Source organism: Epargyreus clarus, unplaced genomic scaffold (genome assembly GCF_041222505.1).
Source record: "Epargyreus clarus isolate Ecla_fem2 unplaced genomic scaffold, WU_Ecla_fem_2.2 ptg000021l, whole genome shotgun sequence".
NCBI lineage: Eukaryota > Metazoa > Arthropoda > Insecta > Lepidoptera > Hesperiidae > Epargyreus > Epargyreus clarus.
Window position 1 is genome coordinate 13,902,851 of NW_027332228.1, and position 22,113 is coordinate 13,924,963.

A 22,113-nucleotide genomic window follows, 5' to 3' on the forward strand; every position below is an offset into this window, starting at 1 on the left:
AGTAAACTTCTCAGGAATTTTATATTACCCTTAATATTCTGGGTAATTTTAAAACTATGACGGCAACTCATAAACAAGATAATCTAGCGAAAGTAAACGTTGAAGCTGATGACAATCTTAAATCTTTCCTACGCGAGGTTAAATAGCCTTGATGTAAACAAAAGATCGGTTTAGTCACAAGTTTTTTCAACATTTTTTCAATTTACCTCTTCAGTTGAACTCTATCATCATAATCATCAACTCAGTCATAATAATGATAATCGAAATGATTATAATTATGACAGAGTTCGAGCTCTAAATGAGCAAGATCTGGAGGCACGGCAGTGCCTCCGCCAAGTCGAGCCAAAAGAAGCGGCACGGCCGTACCATCCTTTTCCCGAAGCAATTCGGCCCATTTTTGACCCCCTGTAACTTTGTTGCATATGAATCTAGAAGCCTGAATTTTCAGGAGCCAAGCAAGCGTTATATAGACACGGTGTATTACCAATTTCATTTAATTTGAACCAGTAGTTTAAGAATTACAAGTAGTCAAAGTTTGTAATTTTGTCACTCACTGACTGACCGATCATCAAAATGTTAAGGTACTTCTAGCAGACATAGAAGGTTAAGATTGAGAATACAATTAGTGTTTAGTATATAACTCACGGAAAAACTATAATATTTTGCAATTTCTGTCCGGTTATCTAGATACACCAACTACATAAAATAACTTTGTATCCTATATAAGTATATAGGATTACAAAGTTATATTTGCAGTTAATGAATCTGTGTTCCTGTCCGCGAAATGTACGAGTAGTAGGGGAGCCCATGATGCTAAATGGGTAGAAACTCGAGCGTCGTTTGGACCTATACGATTGTATAGATTACACTTTAGTGAGTGAAGAAAATTTTGTATGATATTTTTCGATTCACGGTGGGAATAGCTTCTAGAAGATACGAAAGATGTAAAAAAAATGAGTCAGACGGACATACTCAAGGCGCAGCAGAAATATGTTTATGCCATCAAAAACACTGCTTGGCGAGGCTTGGATTTTTTTACAAGCAGAGTTTTTGATGGCATTAAAAAGTATTCTTTAACAGTCAAGTTTCTTAATAATTAAAGATAAATTCCGGTCCATTTTCGATCTATCTATTTTTGTAGTATATAAATGTAGAAGATTTTAGAAATCTTCACTCATAGAACAATAAAATAAACTGTTTTAGGCAAAATATTTACAGTAAAGTAGGTACCGATTTAAAATAAGATTTTTATATATTACACGTACGGTGTGGATAATGATATAACGTACATATTTGCTATAGCTGCAGCTAACTAATAATTTATACAATGTGACTATTTGTACAGGTACTGGACTAATAAATTATATTTATTCGTACATTTATTTAATTTTTTTTTCTTTAAACAATGAGACAAATTCAATTTTTTTTTTAAATATATTCATTCGTACATTTATTCAATTGGTTAGGTTAGGTTAGGTCTTTTTTTTTTTTTTTAAATTGATTTCGAACGGGCTGATGGCGATCGACGTCATTTTTTGATGTTAAGAGCTTAGTTTCTAAAATCGATCGGTAGAGCCGTTTAAAAGTTATTAAAAAAAAAACATTTCAAAAAAATTTTTTTGTATATTTTTTGAGATTTCTCAAAATCTACCGGTTCGAATCGGATAATAATAAATTGTTTGTCCAGTACCCGTATTAATAATTATAAATTATTCGTACGGTAACCGTATTAATAGACTCAGCCTAATTTATAACGGAATAAGCTACTCACAATAATTTATCTATTGATAAAATTATTCATGCACACCATTACACATTTACTAGAGCATGAAGTAGAGAGAAGGTACTTTTATTATAAGCAGCATTTTATCGCCAGATTACATTAAGAAAGTAAATACTTAATGTAAGTTGAGATATTTAACAAAATGTACATTATTTATTTGTCATGATTACATCCAATATACAATTTTATACTATAGAAGTAGATATCGAGCATGCAATCCACCTTGTGGTAAGTAGTCTTTCTAATTAATTTCCAACCTGAGATTGGCCTCAGGTGCGGTACTGTCCCTGAGGAATTGCTATGCCTCATACACATCCTTCAAACCAAAACGCAGCAGTTTTCAACACTGTCGTCGTAAGGCAGAAATAGGTGTGGCAGTAGTGCCTGCAGAGTCGAGGCAATGTTCTACCATCTTCGATACACAAAAATATTTACGCAATATTATTGAAATAAACGAAATATAAAAATACAGATCTGTGGAAACATTTTATAAATAAGCAGCTAACGAGCAGTTTTTAGGTGAAAAGTTGCCCAAAACATAATTATAACATAAGCGAATGTATATTTTTCAACCGTCACGGCCCGGTTCCCCAGTAACTAGATTGTATTAGATTTAATAAGTATTATACTTAACTACAGTTACAAAACTGCAACCGCAGTGCTGTCTGTAAAATACGAGAATATCATCAACCCATTACTGTCCCACTGCTGGGCATGGGTCTCCTCTCAGAATGAGAAGGATTAGGCCATAGTCCACCCCGCGCTGGCTAAGTGCGTATTGGTGGACTTTACATACCTTTGAAAACTTTTTTCTAAAAGGTTTTCGAGAATATTATAAAAAAACAATAATAGCCTAGGACATGGAATTCAGTCTCGAATGGTTTTGGAATTTCATGCGAATTTAAAGAAACCTGTATGTTTTTGAAGTAATGATGTAAGTATTAGGAATTGATTACCTACCAGGCTTTATTGGCGAACAAAAACATCGCTATAAAAAGGTTTTCCTTAAGCTTTTAAATCTCCATGTCATATGTAATGTATTTATATTTAATCTTAGGCAGTAAACTAATAGAATATAGTCTAATAGAAACTCTACTGACATTGAAAGAAGACCTACCCTACTAATAAAATCCCTCACTAATAAAATCTGAGATTCGGTCACGGAAAAATATACTTTATATTCTGTTCATTTTATATAACCTAGGCTTAACATGTTTATGGATGAATTTGTGTTCCAGTTATTGTTTCATAAGGCCTTGCAAAGACTAACCATTTTTGCTTATCTTCGCAGGATTGGTTCGTGCTCGATCGCCTAAGGGCAATTATCTCCGCTAAACCTCTTAGGTAGCCATCCGATTATAAATTATCACCTCCTAATACTCCGCGGACTCCGACTAATATTATGTTCTACTTTACCAGAAATAAAGCCAATGTGAAAAAATCTGCAAACCCGAAGCCCAAGTTTTTCGCTTAAATGCCAAAATCATAGCGTAGAACGAGATGGGTAAAAAGACGATAACTTCATGAATACGATTTGTGTAAGTATCAACCCATTTCAACAATCGCACATCATAGAAAGCTACCGTATGATCACTATGAGTATCAATCAAACTCTCACCATATGACAGCTGGTTGATCTAATACATACATTGTATGTCACTATGTTGCAATTTTAAAAGTGCTGACTAAAGCCTTGCCTCTAAGCTATATTTATTCCGGTCACGAAGATCATAATCATAAAAACCTTAGATCCGAAATTGGATGGTTGTTAGAAGGTAGTGTGGGGCTTCCAAAACATCGTAATTTAGACTAAATTACATATTAATATTATTAGTTACATTAGCATTTCTATCTTAAGTTAGGTGGATTCTTAACAAAGGAGCTCTGGAGAAAATAACTCACAATTCTAAATACTTCTGAGATTATCTCGTAAACTTTATTCCTATGGAAGCGAACCCTAGAATTCCGATCTGAAGTAACGTTCTATTTTTTATTTAACCACAAAAAAAAGATTTTAACCTCAGAAATACCTTTAACCAAAGAGGTTACAAGCGATCTATATGGCTTGTACCTTATTTTACGGTCAGACTTTTTAACGTTAACTTACCGTAATTACCCACTTTTTATAAGCACATGCACCTTCGGGGAAAATAAATTTTGGGGATTTCCATATTAGCACATCATGTTTTACCGTGTAAGGTCACCTTCACACAGACACACAAAAAGTATTGATGTTTTTATTTTTTTTATGCAATACTTTTTTTCTGTCTATTTTTCCGAAAAGCCACATTTGGAACAAGTAGGTAAATCTTTTCAAGTGAAAATGTAGGACGTATACCATCATGGCTCTCTAGTGTAAAATTAATACTTTTTACTCAGAGTAATTACTTTTAGGTTCAAACTTTTTCTACACCACAGAATAAAACAAAAGAACGTTTGCGTTTTTTTCAACTGACTAGGTTTTCATAAACCATAGCTTTAATAATGTTCATAAATATAGGTTTTTTAGTATTTTAACTTGCCTCACGTATTCCTCATGGACAAGGCATCCTTGGTTCGCCGCTTGGGTGCCTTTGGATTCAGACACTGAGTCATTCCATCCTGAGGTCGTTACCATTGTGACTATTGTTTCAAGTTTTTGTTCAAGTATATTAAGTACAAAGCTGTGTCTCGAGAGCTTTAAATTATACGTAATTTTAATTATACGCCTTTCGGATCTATGCGAGCCTAGTAAGATGTTGCCAAAATTATAACTGCTAATAACACAGGTAATTTTTTCAAAAATGGTTTCAATGTACTCGTATCTCTACCTGGAATCCTTTTTTGGGGTTTTTTTGTTGGATTTTGAGTTCTTTGTTTGCTTGTATGTTTTTTCGTAAGTATAAAATACGAATGATTAATCACTAAACGCAAGTAATTAGTGGACCCAATTAGTACAGTGGATTAAGTTAGTAGAATCCACGATTTGTAGATTAAGTTTCAATCACACAAGAAAAATGTGATTATTTTGTCTCACATAAATATTACTTTGGGTTTGGAGAAGAGGCCTTTGTGCACCTTTTTTGAAGAACGCTCATAGATAGCGCTCTGGTAATATCTCAGGTGGAAGTTTACCCTCTATTACTCCCATTACTCTATAACATACCTCTATTTACTCCTACTGAAAACGCTTTAGACACTTTCAGCAATAGCATCTGAGCTAAACAGACAAATACTTGATTGATTTATATACAAGGTAATCCGGTTTGTATGTACCGTTATCCATGGTCGTCATTCTTTTGTTCGAAGGATTATCCGTGGGTGATCCTGTGTACGTATTTGTGTGATGAAGATTTGTCGATTTAAAAAAATGATAGAATTCCTCGTGATTCGACAACGGTGGCATACTTGCCATGCTTACTCCTATTTAACTATATTGGCGTGAGCTTATTGTCTTCTAGATTTAAAGTTTTGGTAAGTCAAATACTTTCAGTTAAGAAGAAGTACACAATGCTTAGGGTCAGCAAAAGCGCCATCTAGGTCTGGGCGCATAATAAGAAAAATAAACTATGTAGGTACACAATATATATAGTTAAAAAAAATCTACATAAATGTCTTCAAAATCATTTTCCTCAAAAAGTCTCGGGAGGCAAACTTAAAATTCATCCTGCAGCGCTCATGACTACTGGAGCTACGACGATTGGCAGCTACGCACGTAATCGGCCTCACATAGAATTCCTTTCATATTTAGGGTCATTTACAAGTATGCAGGGGCGGTACTTCCTATTAAACAGTTTTAACATGGTCGCTGCATGCTCCTTTGCTGCTTACATTAAGTGAATCTTAAATCGTACTTTTAGGGTTCCGAACGTCACAGCTAAAAACAGCAGTCTTATAAGATCACCTTTGTTCATGTGTTTTACTTTAGGTCACAAAATAGCATCATTGCACACTTTAGTAAACAAAAAAGATATACCTAGCAATATAAACGTAGATATACTTTTGTTTAGGCGTGCATCGAGAAGCAGGTTCATAGTCGGAGTCAACGAAAAAAATGTCGGCAGGTCTCTGAAATTTATAGCCGATAGGCTCAGAGGCTGAGAGGAATGTCCGGAATAAAAAATAAATAGTGTCTGTAACTTGACAGCGAAAGGGTTGAAGATTTTTGTCTCCTATGTCCTACCTTCTACATGCTACTATATTCTTCTAAGCATATCTTAGGGACCCTAAGCATATCTTAGGGTTTCCGGACCCCCAAACTCCTTATATACACACCCATGCCAAATTACTACGTCAATCCGTTATACTATTTACTTTTTTGTACTAATATAATATAACGTGTTGCAAAGCATTACTATTATGGTCCGTTTAGCTAACTTACAAGATATTGTATATAATCTTATAGTAGGAATTATCAGCCAAGCGTTGAAAATAGTTACGGTAAGTGTTAACTAAGTTAATTGACACAAATATTATTTACATTCATTTACACTATTGAATTGACCTCATCTGCTTTAAGTGTGTCAATGATATTCATATTTGCTTAAAAGGTAGGTTTGGCTCCAAAATAAGGTGTAAAAATACGCAACTTTATTTCTGAGACTGAATTTTATATCACAGAAGTGTTGACTACATTTATTTATGTTATAGAGGAATTAGACTTCCATGCATTTTACTGAATCATAGTTAAATTCTATAAATAAATTGAATTCTAACCACCTAGACAAACATAAAATGCTTTCCAACGTCAACTTACTCGATAAAAACCGGCCAACGGGACTCTGGCGACGGAACCCACTATTACACTGCACTGTGCACCACTATCACTGAAATACTGCAAAAATCTTTGTACACTCAAAACATCCTCATTCGTATACTTCGATTTTTAAATACTAATACAGTTTATCGATTTCGTTCGGTTACATGTGCGATTCGTTGCGAAGTAGGGTTGTTATTTCTTTGCCGTGCTGCCGGACTGCGGCGGCGACCATACCTGAACTGGCAGTCACTGACACTGCGCACGTCGCCCCTCTCTTTCCAACCTCCATCACCATTACGTGCGAGAGAGAGAACACTAATCATTGGAATGTATGAACACAGCTAAGTTAGTAGATGTGTAGGTGTCTCGTCATCACAGCAGGTTTTGCAGCGCGAAGAAAAAGAATAGAAATAGTGTTTAGCCTTTTCGAGGTTCATGGTGAATATGTGTGGCGGCGATGCGTAGAAAATGTATGGAAAAATGAGGCTTTCATTGTTAAGGGCAAGATCTATAAATAGTTGCTATTTTTACCATACTATTTTTCTTACTGTAATTGATAATAATATTTGTATTGTAATTGATAATGTGTGTATTTATTCAAGTTAGTAGGTAATATTAAAGCTATTAGTATTTAATATTTTTGTATTAAATAAAAAAAGTTTGTAAAAAAGATATATTATCAATCTTATTTTTTATATAATATACCTAATCATAGTTATTCTAAGGATATCTTTGCTAAATATGTATATCAAATTGAAGGTAGACGCATATTACAAATGAATATAGGTACCTACAGTGTTATTATATGAATAGATATGTAATATATGTTAACTTTAACTTTAACAACTTAATACTTTTTATTAAATTAAGTAAACTATACATTTTCAAGATCATAATTAAATAAGTAAAAGAAAGTTGAACCGTTAAAGTTAAACGAAAGGAAAGTTAAAATTACGAGCGTCTCCTTAACATCGCCATTATATTACATCGAACTATTTCAACTCTTATTTTACTGGCACAAAGTGCAGAATTGACTGCGAGCGTTTCACCATAAAGTCAAGTACAGTTAACAGCACGAAGTTAGCCGCAAATCAAGTAGCAACCTCGCTTATGAAGTTAATGCTAAAGTTAGTAGGCGACCTGATTTGTAGGAAATGCGCGTGTTACAAAGGCTAATGTTTGTTTTTTGATACGATTTTGTATACGTTTACTTATAAACATGATTGGTAGCGATTATACTTTGGAGCTGTGCAATGTGTTTCACTCTGGACAGGTAAGATTCATTCTACAAACTCAGTGTACCTCTGACTTTATTTATGTACTAACTGTTGCATGGATGTCTCACGCACAGTATGTATTTATATTGCAGTAAAAGTTACAATAATTATAATTTTGTTAAAAGTCATATAATTGGAAATTTATTACCAATGTTCATGCTTACTAAATTGGTCTCTTGTATTTAAGTATTGTTATAAGCATATCAGGTTGAAACCTAATTTAGTACATACTTTTCAATGGAAACATGTTAAATTATAATACGACTTGTTTTTAATAATAATAATTAATTTTAAATAAATATATATACATCGCTATATTTATATAATTTTACTTAGGGAGCGGGAACCCGTTGAAGTCCTTTGTACGGGAAAAGGGACTTTCAACGAAACGTCGCCTAATCAAAATTAGGTTTAATTTCAAACTTTATTTTAAAATAGATCACTTATTTTAATCGTATTCTAAATAAAGCAAACAATATCTAATTTTAAATCACTCTTTAAGGCTGAAATTTATGACGATATTTAAATACCAGATTTATCTGCGATAAAATCTAAAAAGTCACACCGTGTAAATCTAGGTCGCTTTAATAGGTATCGGAGTATATTCCCACGATCATATTGTCGCGCATATAATAGGTAATTTTTCATAAGTAGTTTTATTAATCCAAACGAATTGAGCGCTTACCTACTTACAATTAAGCATCTAGAGCAGTCCTCAAGTGGTCCTAATACGAACTGCTAAAAACAATACAGAGCATTAGGTATATAAAATAACAAAACAACCCACAAATATTCATTTAAGTACTCTTTGAAATGTTTTGACGAAGAAAGCTATTTCTGTTTAAAGCCTTTTTTCGTCTGTGCTATAAAAATGGGGATGCGGTCCCCTTTAACACCCATCCCCCTTATTTACACCCATACATGTATGCATTAGGTTACTGCCATCCATGGACATTTGTAATCAACCCCAGATAGGATTAGATATTCCTACCTGAGGTCGGCCACAGATGCGTCCACACCTGAGAATTAAGCTGGAACGCCTTGGAAAAGTATGTCTCCCTTACTACACCCTTCACACCAGAACACAGCAACGCTTAACACTGCTGTTATTAGGCAGAAGTAGGTGTGGTGGTGGTCCGCCGGAGTCGAAACGCGAAGGTTTTCTACCTTCAACATTTGTTTACCATATTCATTTGGAATGTAGATTATACCATTTGCGTATTTTCGTCAGGTGGAGCCAGGAAGTTTCTTCCAACGATTGACAGGAGGTGTGAAAACTGGCGTTATTCTCAAGGATGTATCCTTCCTTACACATAGCGGGGAGGTCACAGCTATACTGGGCTCCAAAGGTAGAATTTGTCAAATCTATTTTCTTACATGTCTTTTAATGACCCTAGTATCGACAAACACTGAAATTTTAGGATTTGGAAATAAATCTTACATTTCGCTGGCGGAAAGATATTCAATAACTCATTGAGCAAAGGTTATATGGTGGATCGGACCAATAGCTAAGCCAGCAAAATATAATTTCATGGCAGTGAAAACCAACTTTTGAACTTTTTGGGCGGATAAATGAATGATATTTGAGTAATTGCTGTAATGAAGACTTGACTATATTGTTTTTCCACCAAAACAGCCACTGGGAAACTAAGCGTCTAAGGTACGACATAGAGCACAAAAAGTGCCTAAAATTGCAGTGATTCAACTTAAATTATTTATGTAGGTAGTGGAAAACGCGCTCTACTCGACGTCATCAGCCGACGAGTGCCATGTAAGGGCCACATCTTGCTGGAAGGTGTGCCGATGGAAGAGGAGCAGTTCAGAAACACATGTGCACTAGTTCGACATTCCACACGCCTCTTACCTGGACTCAGCGTGCAGCAAACTCTAGCATTGTCCTTAACAAAGGTGAGGAGGTGGTAATGCAGTCCTCTTCATATGATCTCATTTTCATTCACTGTTTCATATAGTTCTTTAAAAAGGAGGTTATGACATACTCACTATATGTGGCAACTCGTATTATTTTCACAGGAAGAGCTTTAGCATTGTTCTGCGACATTACGAGTATGTTATTTTATGGGTTTCATCTCCTTGCCTACCCTACAACAGTGTGGCATCATGAATGTATAATTGTAGCTACTGGGCCTATTCGAATAAATCGTCTAGATTCTAAATGGTTATTTCAGTAATGTACCTCAATTTGGTTGACAATCTTCAATTATCCAGGTAAGTTAATAATTGTTTTACATGTTCACAGATCTCTGGTTACTTGAAGTCTTCAAAAGTTAAGCAAGTAATGGCAGATTTGGCACTATCACAGGTAAGGATCTCATACTCATGTTTACAAAAGTAGTTAAAACTATTATTTTAACAGTACTTACAAAATAATGATTTTTACAGGTCGCGAACAAATGTGTTACAAGTTTGACGAAAAGCGAGTATCGACGACTAGTCATTGGGGTCCAGCTAATAAGAGATCCAAGTAAGACAGTTCCACTATCACTAAACATTTTACAGTAATTACATTATTAATTATAGAATGAAAGAGAAGCAGCGCTTACCATAGCAAAAAACACATCTGCACCGTAGTGGTGCTTTTCAGTCGAATTACGGCTTGTCCAATCTTCAGTAATATAATATAGAAAGTATTACTTAAAAATCATTTATTTTTCAGTCATTCTATTATTGGATGAGCCGACATGGGACTTGGATCCTCTGAACACTTATCTCGTCATTTCGATTCTTTCAAATGCCGCTAAAAAGTATGGTACTGCCATTATACTTACCATGGAAAAGCCGAGGTCAGGTAAGATACATTTTTTATTATCTTAATAAATGTTCTATTGAATAATACTCCAGTTTACGAATAAGTTAAATATTTATTCATTGTTTTATTTATAAGTTGTAATAGTATCTTTAACTGGTAGTTGATGAAATGACCTCACCTTTTGTTAACAGGCGAAACATAATACATATATCCAATTACATTTTCTGTAATCCCACGACATCTTGGTATACCATCGAAATCTTCGACATCGACAATATACTTTTACAAGAATCTTTAAAGAGGCAACCATTTTCCAGACGTGTTCCCCTTCCTGGACCGCGTGGTATACTTGTGTCTGGGAGACGTCGTGTACGCAGGACCCACCAGGAATCTATTAGATTACTTCGGCAGCATCGGCTTCCCTTGCCCTCAGTTGGAGAACCCCCTTATGTATTATTGTAAGTACCTACCTATTTAAACAAAGCTTATAGCAACACCCTTGAATGAGTCAATCATTTCCTTTTTTGTCTTGCTGATCAACTTTTCTGTTCTTTCCTCTAATTTGAACTCAATACAACTCTCTATAACGACCCGAACTCAAATCAAATCATGTGTATACAATACATGTGTAATCTCAGCAAAAAATAAACTAAATTACGATATACAAGATTCCTTTTAGCTAATTTAATATTTTGTCGATAAAACTTACTCACATTATTTCTTGTTCCAGTATGCCTATCAACAGTCGATCGTAGATCACGAGAACGGTTCATAGAATCAAACCACCAGATCGCGGCTCTGGTGGAGAAGTTCAGGCTGGAAGGTCCAGGGATAATGCAAAGCAACCACACGGAACACAGCCGCATCATCAACCCGAACAAGATACAGATGAACTACGGCAAACCGAGCGGAGTCAAAGTTATTTGGATGTTGTATATGTAAGTAGATAAAACCATGCACATTTCTTGCTTGACATAATTGTAACATCCCAATCAGTTATAAGGAGATAATGTAAAATTGTTTTGGTAATTTACCATATTAACTATGTGATCGCACATGATCTACTTTTGTATGCGTTACTTGCTGCTTAATACTCGTAAGTTTAATGGAAATGTGTTAATTTGTGTGTGTTTATTCTATGTAATATCTAATCAGTATGAACTTCTCCAAAAATAGTATATGCTTTATAATTAACGTATACACACGTTCCTACACATACTTCTACCTCATACTACCCTAATACTCATTGGGAAATGCGTGATCTTATATTTTTAAGTAGCATTTTATTTGTATACTTTTAGGAGAATATTGGCGTCAATTTTTAATTTAAAGAAATTTGGAATCAAACAAATGTCAATGAGATTATTGTCACTACCGATATATTTCTTCATACTGTGGATTTTCTACAATGAATCTAAGGTATGTATCTGGCTCGAAGGACCAACATTTTGAATTGTACTTAAAAAAATATTAACTGAATTCTACGTTTCCAGGATTATCAAAGAGCTTTTATAACGAAAAGCGGACTTATATTCAATGCTATGGTTGGAACATACTTTATTAGTATTATGAACACGATATGTTTATGTAAGTATATTAATATAATAATAATATTATTAATATTTTTTGATAAATAATAACTACAGCCTGCTTTAACTGAAATACAATAAAAAACAATACCAAATACCTTTTCTTATTAAGAGGGAAATATTTGTGATGTGTGGATTTTTTAATCATTCCCCTCTTCGATAAAAACAATACAGATTTTTTTATATGTACGCAACAGATGGTCCACACAGAACCAGATATTACCAAGAGACTCAAGAAGGGTTGTACAGCGGAGCAAGTCTGCTATTAGCTTGGAACTTGGTATCTTTGCCGTTTTCATTCATCACCACCTTTGCGTCCGCTGCTATTATATATCCGTAAGTGTTTAATACAATTAACAAGGATATTTGTCCTTAAAATATGTACTAAACTTTAATACATTTACATAAACAAAGACTAGCTATACGGGTATCTTTATGCTCTCCCACCATGGTAAGCTGAAAAATTTACCGCTCGATGTGAAAATAGATATTTCAAGTTCGCAATAGCTAAAATACAGTAATCAAAATGTGCAAAATTGGTCTTGTTCCCTTCAAACTCCGAAACATGAATTCCTTCGATGAATTATGTCTCCCCCATTTTTAGAATCTTAGGAGACATCACCGAAACCTTGGACTTCCTGTACTTCGCGTTGATCCTGTGGTCCTGCTACATCTATGCAGAGCAACAGGCCATCGCAGTGATGATGTTCGTTAAGAACGGCCTCATTGCCGCCATCGTCAATATCTACATCACTTGCATTTATGTCATGCTGGCTAGTGGAGTTTTGAGGTAAACACATTAAGTTTATTTTTACATGGCTACTATTCTGATGTCCCTCTTATTGGTGATGGTCATTCTTCATAACTGGGGTTCGTAATCATCCACGGCAAAATACGGATTGGTGATTAACAAGTGTAATATATTTTCCAAACCGCCTATAAGGCATCTGACAAAATGTAATGATAATAATCCCATTATTTACGGAGATGAACGATTTATCTTGCTCTTAATCATACGAGTCGAAAACACGAAAGTGCGCTGTAATTTTATCACTCGTTTCACCAATCCAACTCCACCACGTCCGATATTGACCAATCGCGTAGACGATATATTTTGATAAGTTAAAATAATCATACTTGGTATGGTACCGCCACAATGGAACCACATGTTTTAAACTATTCCAGAAATGCACCATTATACATAATTTCCAGATCCTACAAAGGCTTCGAAGAGTGGCTCTACTACCTAACCTACGTGACACACACCCGCTACGCATCAATCCTGCTACACCGCAACGTCTTCAAACAGCCAATCTTCAACATCTTACCTTACAACGACCAAGAGAACTGCACATCCATCACCAACCTGATCCAAACCTCCTCGAACCTTAACACCAATTCTAACTCCAACTGCCGATACCCAAGTGGTAAAACCTTCCTCACCGAACGGTTCACGTCGAAGAATTTCGGTGGAGACATATACTTGTCTGGAGACTTTAATATCGACTTCAATTTGGGCATCTCCTTCGCATTCTCTCTCGGGATAATGGTCTTCAACAAGTTCCTGTACCTAATACCCTTGCCGGATTATATCACAGATAAGTTTAGAGAATAAAGTACATAATTAGTGCAATTGTGATATAGTTGCAATGTAATAGTGATATAAGAGTTTTATTGATTTATTGGAGAATTTAGAAATCATGATGTAAATAAAAATAAATGCGAAGAAAATTCTGAATTTGTGTAAAACTAATATAGTTTCAGTCTTACTATAATATTACAAAATGGAATACAATTATGATTATAAAGTTATTTTTAATTGTTTGTAATTGTTTAGTTTTATTGATTTGCAATGTATTCAGTAAATTCAGTGAAATGTGTAAAATAAATAAAATGATTATTCCATAAAACACATTTATTTATTCGGTTAAAAAGTGTTACCAAAATATGTATTTTACAGAATGCCACCCGAAGAATAAAATGTAAAATCATTTAAAGCATTTCCTTTCTATTTCTCAAGAAATGAATTATTTAAATATACTTGTAAAACACAATTTTTAAAACATACAGATTAAGCTTAATATAATTTAGATTAGCTTTTAGATTTTAAAAAACATTTTTGGACAAGTAACAAAACTACATAAGTATCTAAAGTATAATTATTTACCCCGTTAGAAATAAGAATGGAGAAAGGGGATAACGTAACCAAGAATTAGGTAGATATTTTTAACAGAAAGGTATTCTGTTAAAAATATCAAACATTCTAATAATCTTACAACCTACAGTTTCTTCTTAAACAAAACAAAATAATCGTATTTTGGTTTATTATTAGCAAAATGGTTAGCGGTTTACGTTTACAGACATAGAGCGTATCAGACACGTGCCGTGGAAAACAAAAATTATTCACCTGTACAATGTTTATTGACGAAGTTATATCTACCGTAACACAGCCGCGCAGACAAGCACCGTGCCTGTCAAAATATTGTATAGAAAAGCAAAGGGAGATCATGCCCGAGGAGCGGCCTTGCTCCAACGATCTCAATACGTAACTTCAATATATGTAAGATGTTGTTGTTAAAAAACAATGATAGCCGAGTAGTTAAGAAACTTGGCCTCTCGATTGAGGGGCCCGAGATTCGAATACCAGGCCCGCACCTCTGATTTTACAAAGTTATGTGCGTATTAGAAATTAATTATCACTTGCTAAACGGTGAAGGAAAACATAGTGAGGAAACCTGCATACCTGAGATTTATAAAAAAAAATCTCAAAGGTATGTGAAGTCTACCAATACGCACTTGGCCAGCGCGGTGGACTATGGCCTAATCCTTCTCATTATGAGAGGAGACCCGTGCCCAGCAGTGGAACAGTAATGGGTTGTTGATGAAGATTTTGGGAAATTTCGATAGCGTAATTCAGAAACCTGTAACGTCATCTCTTGACGAATCACCACGGAAATCCATGATTTAGTCTGCGGTCCGTGCCTGACACGTCCAATATCTGTAGATACACAAGAGGCCTAATCCATAAAGATTTTACAACTAAATAAATAGAATAAGGTATTAAGAAAACAACTAACACTCAGAAGATATGTTTTAAGAACATTAACAAATTTTGGAAGTATAATATCATATCACCAAACTGTATCTCAATAGAGTAAGAATTTTTACAGTTCATTTTTTACGTAATTTAATTCAGAACCCGTTTACAGTAATAATATAAATAAATCAAAAACCGTACATATAATTTAATCGACGATTTAGCCAATAACAGAACGATAAATTTGTATTAGAGATGAAGTTAGCCAAGTTTTGTTTTTATATTGAAGTGGCACCATGAATGCTGTCCACCTGATCACCTGGTCACTGCCCCTTATAACCATAATACGGATATGGGATTCTACCTGAAGCCGATCACAGATGCGTTGTTACACCTGGGGACTTGGAAGCCTCATATATTAGTCAACCGGCATCCACGCCTTACCACCTCGAAGGACTAAGATAATCGCCTCATATGAAAGTCATCCACACCATGCCACTGAAGCGCAGATTTGCTTCACGATGGGTGGCCGGGGTACCACCTTGGTCGAACTATACTTATTATAACCTTAACCTGGTCTTAACCTTAAATTACTAATACTTATGTTCGGGATATAGGTTTCATTTGATATATTACCTAAAAACTTGCTTAGATAGCCACATACGTCACAGATCAGTGGTTTTAATATGTGTATTTCCTGAGCTCTAACAACATTACCCAGCCCGCAAACGTCAAAAACACGAGTTACGTTTTCTATTCCGGGTCTGGGTGTTGGTAAAGTGGTCTATGTGTGTGTCCATTGTAGCCACACATGGAATCCTAATTGTATATAGGATTTTCGTGGCATTGGTGTAGCCACAACTCTTTTCATGTTTTTGTAAACGGGGTCTAGCTGTTGTAATACTAAGAGATGGTAAAATCGCCGACGACTTTGGGATAAGTGAATATAACTGTCTCCGTTTGATCTCCGTCATTCTCCGATGAACAAGCTGTGCCATCACCTAAAAAGAAAAAAAAATCAAGTAATTTTTTAACACACATGAGCCAGATTTCTTTTTATAATATGGGAGTAGCAAACGAGTATGCAGTCCACCTGATGGTAAGTGGCTACTGCCGCCCACGGAGATTTGTAATCAACCCCAGATAGGATTAGATATTTCTACCAGGAGTCGGCCACAGGCGCACCTGAGGACTAAGCTGGAATGCCTTGGAAAACTATGTCTCCCTTACCACACCCTTCAAACCAGAACACAGCAGCGCTTAACTGCTGTTATAAAATAGGAGTAGGAGTAACATTGGTGCCGCCGAAGTCGAACCACAAAGGGTTCCACCACCTTTCAGAAATAGCAGCATTTCCTTTATTTTCTTTGTGAAAGTAATTTTTATTAGTCATATTTATTTAATGATACAACTTTTTATTATACTTACTTCCATAAACCACTATAGTCTTGTTAATTTTGTTGATAGTAACCTGAAAGTCAAAAAAAGACACATAAATGTTTATTAAACCAACTCATATTTTGGTTATTAGGAATTAATTTAAAATTAGTCATGAGATATGAACTGTATGTTCAAAAATTATGATGACAGAAATAGCCAAGAAGTATAAAGTTTACATTATGTAATGTGGCAACTGCTGCCGATTGACAGGGTTGATTGTAACCCAGACCTGATCAGATTAGATTCCTACCTGAGGTCGGCCACAGATTTACTGCTACCTCTGACAAATAAGCTGGAATGACTCAAAAAAGTATGATTCCCTTACCACATCCTTCAAATCAGTACTTAACACTTACAATTAGGCAGAAATATGTGTAAATAACATAACATCATCTCATACTTACGGGAGACAGTACAATTTCCCTATACTTCTTAAGATATATTTTCAAAGGTTCCACATAGCTATCAAAGCCGAGTGTGTTCATTGCAAACAGAACGTCTTCACCGTTAATGGTCTTCCGCTTCTCCAGCTGGCAGCGGTCACTGGCCTCGCTGGTTATAAATGATATGAACTCCGATATACACTCTTGTACGCATTCCCTTGCATCCTTTGCTATCTGTTATAATTAATTAAAGAAAAAGTTTATTAGAATAATATTTATTTGAAGTTTAAATATAAAAAAAATTTTAACAAAAAATCAACCGACTTCTATGTCACTACAAAGTAAAAAATAATTCAAATAAATGTTGGTTTAGTACATATTTCTGAAGTCGGCGCTCAATATATTTCGTTAGATAACGATGTAAATGGCGTGTCTAATATAGGATACCGGCCGAATTGATACCCACCTCCTTTTTGAAGTCGGTTAAATAGATATTCAATCGCACAAAAAAAATATTTCTTGATACACTGATAATAAGATTGAAGAACATAATCATGTTGAGAAATTATGAAATTGTACATAATGTTGATTTTGGCAGACACAAAGATGATTTGCTACATCTAATACTTAAAAGAACAAAACCCACAGATTCTTAATGAAAAAAATTATACTGATTAAACATTAAAAAAAAAAAAACAATAACTATATAAATAACCTAATAACAGCAGTGTTAGGCGCTGCTGTGTTCCGGTTTGAAGGGTGTGGTAAGGGAGACAGACTTTTCCGAGGCGTTCCAGCTTAGTCCTCAGGGGTAGCGGTGCATCTGTGGCCGACCTCAGGTAGGAATATCTAATCCTATCTGGGATTGATTACAGATGTCCATGGGCGGCAGTAGCCACTTACCATCAGGTGGACTGTATGCTCGTCTGCTACTCTTATATTATAAAAAAACAAAAACTATATAAATATAATATGAAAAAATATTAATAGTAAATTCATACCTTTCCATTATCAGGTATAGCCCTTTTCATAATTTTAGCAATGTTAGCTATTGGTAAGAAGCGGTCCTGTTCCCTCAGGGGTGCATGCTTCCCACCAGAATTAGAATCAGAGTTATTCTCTTCTTGTTCTACAAATTAAAAGAATATATTAAACTAATACAATTTTAAAGGTTATCAGATGCTAGTGTAAATTACTAAGACACATGTGTAGTTTAATTATTACTTAAACTGCTCAGCAACTAGATACAAAGCAAGTAATGATGGGAATTAATGCTGGGTTTCGGTCAAAAATGTATGATCCCGATTTAACTAAGTTCGTCCCTTACCATACTATATAAGGTAGCCATATCAACAATCATTTTTTTGTCAAAAAGGGAACTTTGAACTGCTCTCTGTTTCTTTATATATTAAGGTACAAATGCTCAATATGACAGTGACGACTTAACATTAAGTGGGACGAAAGCATTTTACTTCTTTATTTACCACTTATCATTATACTAGAACGATCGTATAAATATAGGACATAATTAATATTTTATCTACACTTTACTCACCCAAAACATCATCGCTGTTCACAACATACGTTTCTTCATCTTGATCAACCAAAAATCCATTATCCAAACGCACTAACTCATTGCCAAGTTCATCGCTTTCCATTTTCATACAAGATTTTATAAACACGAAAGTTTCACACTAATTCGCTCGTAAACTCCGCAATTAAGTTTGTTTTCTCACATTAAGAAGATCGAGTCTTAAACTTAACCTATTTAATAGGCTGAATTAAAACATTCTAGCGTATTCTTTTACGAAATTATTACATTAAACTTCACGTTGTTTACAACCTCCAAGAATCATAGACAGAAATGACGTGACATTTGACAGCTAGTAGCTACAGTATAGAACAGATTGACAGTATAACATTTTTTTTAAACATTATTTTACTGAGTTGTCAATCTATAATAATCTATAATTTTAAGTTAATTTTATTTAACTTTACGTCTTTGTTATTCCTTTCAAAAACTTTAGAAAAATAGGAAATTTGTTTCTTTCAAATTTACATCACGTAAGACCTCACAGAAAATATGTTACTTTATAATTTACTTTGAAATACTTATTTGACATTAAATAAATTATAGTAGTTTTAGTTAATAGTGAAACATGCCCATAGAGTATTTTTAGTTTATTTTAATGTTTTTAACTAAAACAATGAAAACCTTTAGCAAATAGAAATATTATTTAAAGTAATTAAGCCTACAATGTGCTATGCGCTAACGTTCACCTAACAATGTTATACAATGTTTACAGTTAAAAACTTCTTTCTTATTCAATATTAAATTAATTTGAATTATGGTTGACATTAGCGTTATCTGTGTAGATTACTATCTCTGTGACGTCAATGTCGCCATTCGTTTAATTCCATTTGTTGCAAGATGTGAGAAACGACTAAAATTATTCGTTAAAATTCGGTCTTTGGCCTCCTTTTTAAAGAGAAATTTGGCAAATAATTTTAAGTTTACTTCACAATAAGTTAAAAACTAGGTCCAAAGGAGCTTGGTTCTGCATCTTTTCGTTATTAAGTAGAGCATAAGGTTATTTTATTTGGTGTTTGTCTACACTTCGGGAACAGACGTTGATTGTTATATTATTGCTGATTATTCGCAAAACAATCAATAAAGATGGGAGTTCCGAAATTCTTTAGGTATACCAGTGAGAGGTATCCCTGTTTGAATGAGCTCGTGAAACAGTATCAGGTTTGTAGTTTCATTTTGTTTACACAAGTCCATAATTTAAAATAATATTAGCGACGAATTAATGCTACCAGGTTATATTATTTTAAACAACGGTTTGACTTTATTCAATAATAAAACCTTTAAAGATTATCTGAGAAAAGTGGAAAATACCTAAAATTATGTACAAAGTATTTTAGTTCTAAGTTTAATACCTTTCAATAATAAGTTGGCATCATAAACTTTATTTTTATCCTTTTTAGCATTGCTTTTGACAATATTGTGGTATTATATTAGCAGTAAACTAGTATAATAATATTTGTAAGACTATAAAATGTCATTTTTCATTTACACAATATAAAATATGTTGCATTATATTGGTTCACATATTCAGTTCTCTTATCACAATAGACTTGTTTCATAATTATATGTAACTAAAAGGGTACTAATAATAAATTTGTAAATAAACTTACATGAAATATATAAATTTTTGTCTTAAACTAATTTTTATATATTACAGATACCTGACTTTGACAATATGTACTTGGACATGAATGGTATCATTCACAACTGCTCTCACCCGGACGACTCCAACCCACACTTTCGTATCACGGAGGAGAAGATATTCCAGGATATATTCCACTACATCGGAATCCTGTTCCAAATCATAAAGCCCAAGAAGCTATTCTTCATGGCCATTGACGGTGTGGCTCCGAGAGCCAAGATGAACCAGCAACGAGGAAGGAGGTATTACTGATGATTAGGTTTTGACTTAAAGCTCCATCAAACTACCTCGAAGGTAGCTCTGAAATAGTAGCTATTACTTAGCCTTGCTAGCATTGTTAGACAAAAAATTTGATATGGACCACTACCTTTTTTCGTTATAGCTTACTGCGAATGTAAAAATTATATAAAAATGTTTTTAATACTATTCTAAAAATATTATATTTTACATTATGCTATAAAGACCTTTCTAGATTAACTTAAAAAAGTGTTAAGTAAGCATATGCTGTGTTATTTTAAGATACTATTTCATTACAAGATTTGTTTACATTAGATAAGCAGATTATCTCCTTTATCACATTTATCTCATAATAATTTCCTGTGATTATAAAATGCTCATCTCACTGTTCAATTACATCTCAAATTGTGGTCATGGGCTCTTGTATCAAAAAAATTTAATTCCAAAAAACATGCCATGTGTTTAAAAGCTCTATTTAAACCAAAGCCTGCATATGTTCTGGGTCTGGGTGTTTGTGTATTTGTCTTTGTCATTGGATAGACTGATTATGAATAATGGATATTTATCAAGAGATTGGGAAGTTCAAGTCATATTTACTTGTATTTCAAATATATTATTTATCCAATATGAACATCTTACAGATTCAGATCAGCGAGAGAAGCGGAGAAGTTAGAAGAAGATGCCAAAGCTAAAGGTAATTTAATTGACTTGGTCTTAAACTTTCTGTACTAATGCCTATTTCAATCAAAATTTGTTGTTCTTTGGCTAAAATATTATAGATTAATTTTATTATTAACAGCTGTTAGAGATTGGCAAGATATTTAATCAGCTTACATCATTTTGGTACCCTTGAAACAACTTAAGTACCAGCTACCAGGAAATAAAAATAAAAATTTGAGACCCCATATTGTTTGTTGTGACTACATCGTTACAACTTCTGATAAGAACATGTAAGAAGGGCAACACTAGGTGCTACACATTAGATAACGAACAATATCTATTATTGTCAAGTTTGTAATAGCCAAAAATATTATTACTAAAATTCTGTACCTTTTTAGGAGAAGTTTTACCTGAGGAGAAGCGTTTCGACAGCAACTGTATAACGCCTGGCACTGTGTTTATGGCGCGTTTGCACGAACAGTTGAAATACTTTGTCAAGCATAAGATGTCGACAGACCCGCTGTGGTCGAAAGTCAAAGTTGTGCTCTCAGGTCATGAGGTAATCTTGGACATTAACATTTTTGATTTTTTTTTTGTATGAGATTTAATTAGCAAATGAACATAGTTCTATGGATACTGAAGTAGCTGATGCTGCCCCCATGGACATCTGTAATCAGATGATGTTAGATTCCTGAGAACTAAGTTTCAAGTTTTGGTTAAGTATGTTTCCCTTATCACACCCTTTGAAGTCAAACACAGTAATGCTTAACACTGGTATTATATTTGCTGTATGTGGTGATGGTTCTTCAAAAGGTAAATGACAGAGTGTCCTACAAGCTTCAAAACCTGATGTAAGCAGTTAGTTATTGTGTGTCCGTTTGCCAGGTGGCAAAACCCTGTAAAAAATACTGTCCATCCAGGCCTTTCTATGGCCTCTCGACCATATGTTATTCCCGGGACTAGTTTAAT

The 22,113-nt window shown here is 34.3% G+C and overlaps 4 protein-coding genes across 4 annotated transcripts in view; 2 read left to right on the forward strand and 2 right to left on the reverse strand.

The window, feature by feature from the left end:
- LOC140751061 (uncharacterized) overlaps window positions 1–6,784 on the reverse strand; it is a 65,838-nt gene extending 59,054 nt beyond the window's left edge. The window contains exon 1 of the mRNA XM_073084887.1: window positions 6,519–6,784. The gene's annotated coding sequence lies outside the window, so the exon portion shown is untranslated. The remainder of the gene's footprint in view (window positions 1–6,518) is intronic.
- An 868-nt stretch (window positions 6,785–7,652) lies between these two features.
- On the forward strand, window positions 7,653–14,064 carry LOC140750534 (ATP-binding cassette sub-family G member 5). The gene is made up of 13 exons (XM_073084094.1): window positions 7,653–7,794; window positions 9,030–9,147; window positions 9,522–9,706; window positions 10,056–10,118; window positions 10,199–10,280; window positions 10,473–10,604; window positions 10,883–11,023; window positions 11,296–11,503; window positions 11,867–11,984; window positions 12,059–12,152; window positions 12,352–12,490; window positions 12,759–12,944; window positions 13,367–14,064. Exons 1-13 carry the CDS (start codon window positions 7,741–7,743, stop codon window positions 13,767–13,769), a joined length of 1,923 nt encoding a protein of 640 aa, XP_072940195.1. The 5' UTR covers window positions 7,653–7,740; the 3' UTR covers window positions 13,770–14,064.
- A 231-nt stretch (window positions 14,065–14,295) lies between these two features.
- Window positions 14,296–18,899, reverse strand: Nf-YB (nuclear factor Y-box B). Its single transcript, XM_073084095.1, has 5 exons — window positions 18,570–18,899; window positions 18,016–18,143; window positions 17,036–17,248; window positions 16,620–16,662; window positions 14,296–16,192 (listed from the first exon to the last, which is right to left on the reverse strand). Exons 1-5 carry the CDS (start codon window positions 18,676–18,678, stop codon window positions 16,095–16,097), a joined length of 591 nt encoding a protein of 196 aa, XP_072940196.1. The 5' UTR covers window positions 18,679–18,899; the 3' UTR covers window positions 14,296–16,094.
- Window positions 18,900–19,412: 513 nt separating this feature from the next.
- The window catches only part of pcm (5'-3' exoribonuclease pacman), a 29,391-nt gene continuing 26,690 nt past the window's right edge, over window positions 19,413–22,113 (forward strand). Inside the window, exons 1-4 of the mRNA XM_073084384.1 lie at window positions 19,413–19,766; window positions 20,263–20,489; window positions 21,126–21,178; window positions 21,543–21,703. Coding sequence (XP_072940485.1) covers window positions 19,692–19,766; window positions 20,263–20,489; window positions 21,126–21,178; window positions 21,543–21,703 — 516 coding nt within the window. The 5' untranslated portion in view covers window positions 19,413–19,691. The remainder of the gene's footprint in view (window positions 19,767–20,262; window positions 20,490–21,125; window positions 21,179–21,542; window positions 21,704–22,113) is intronic.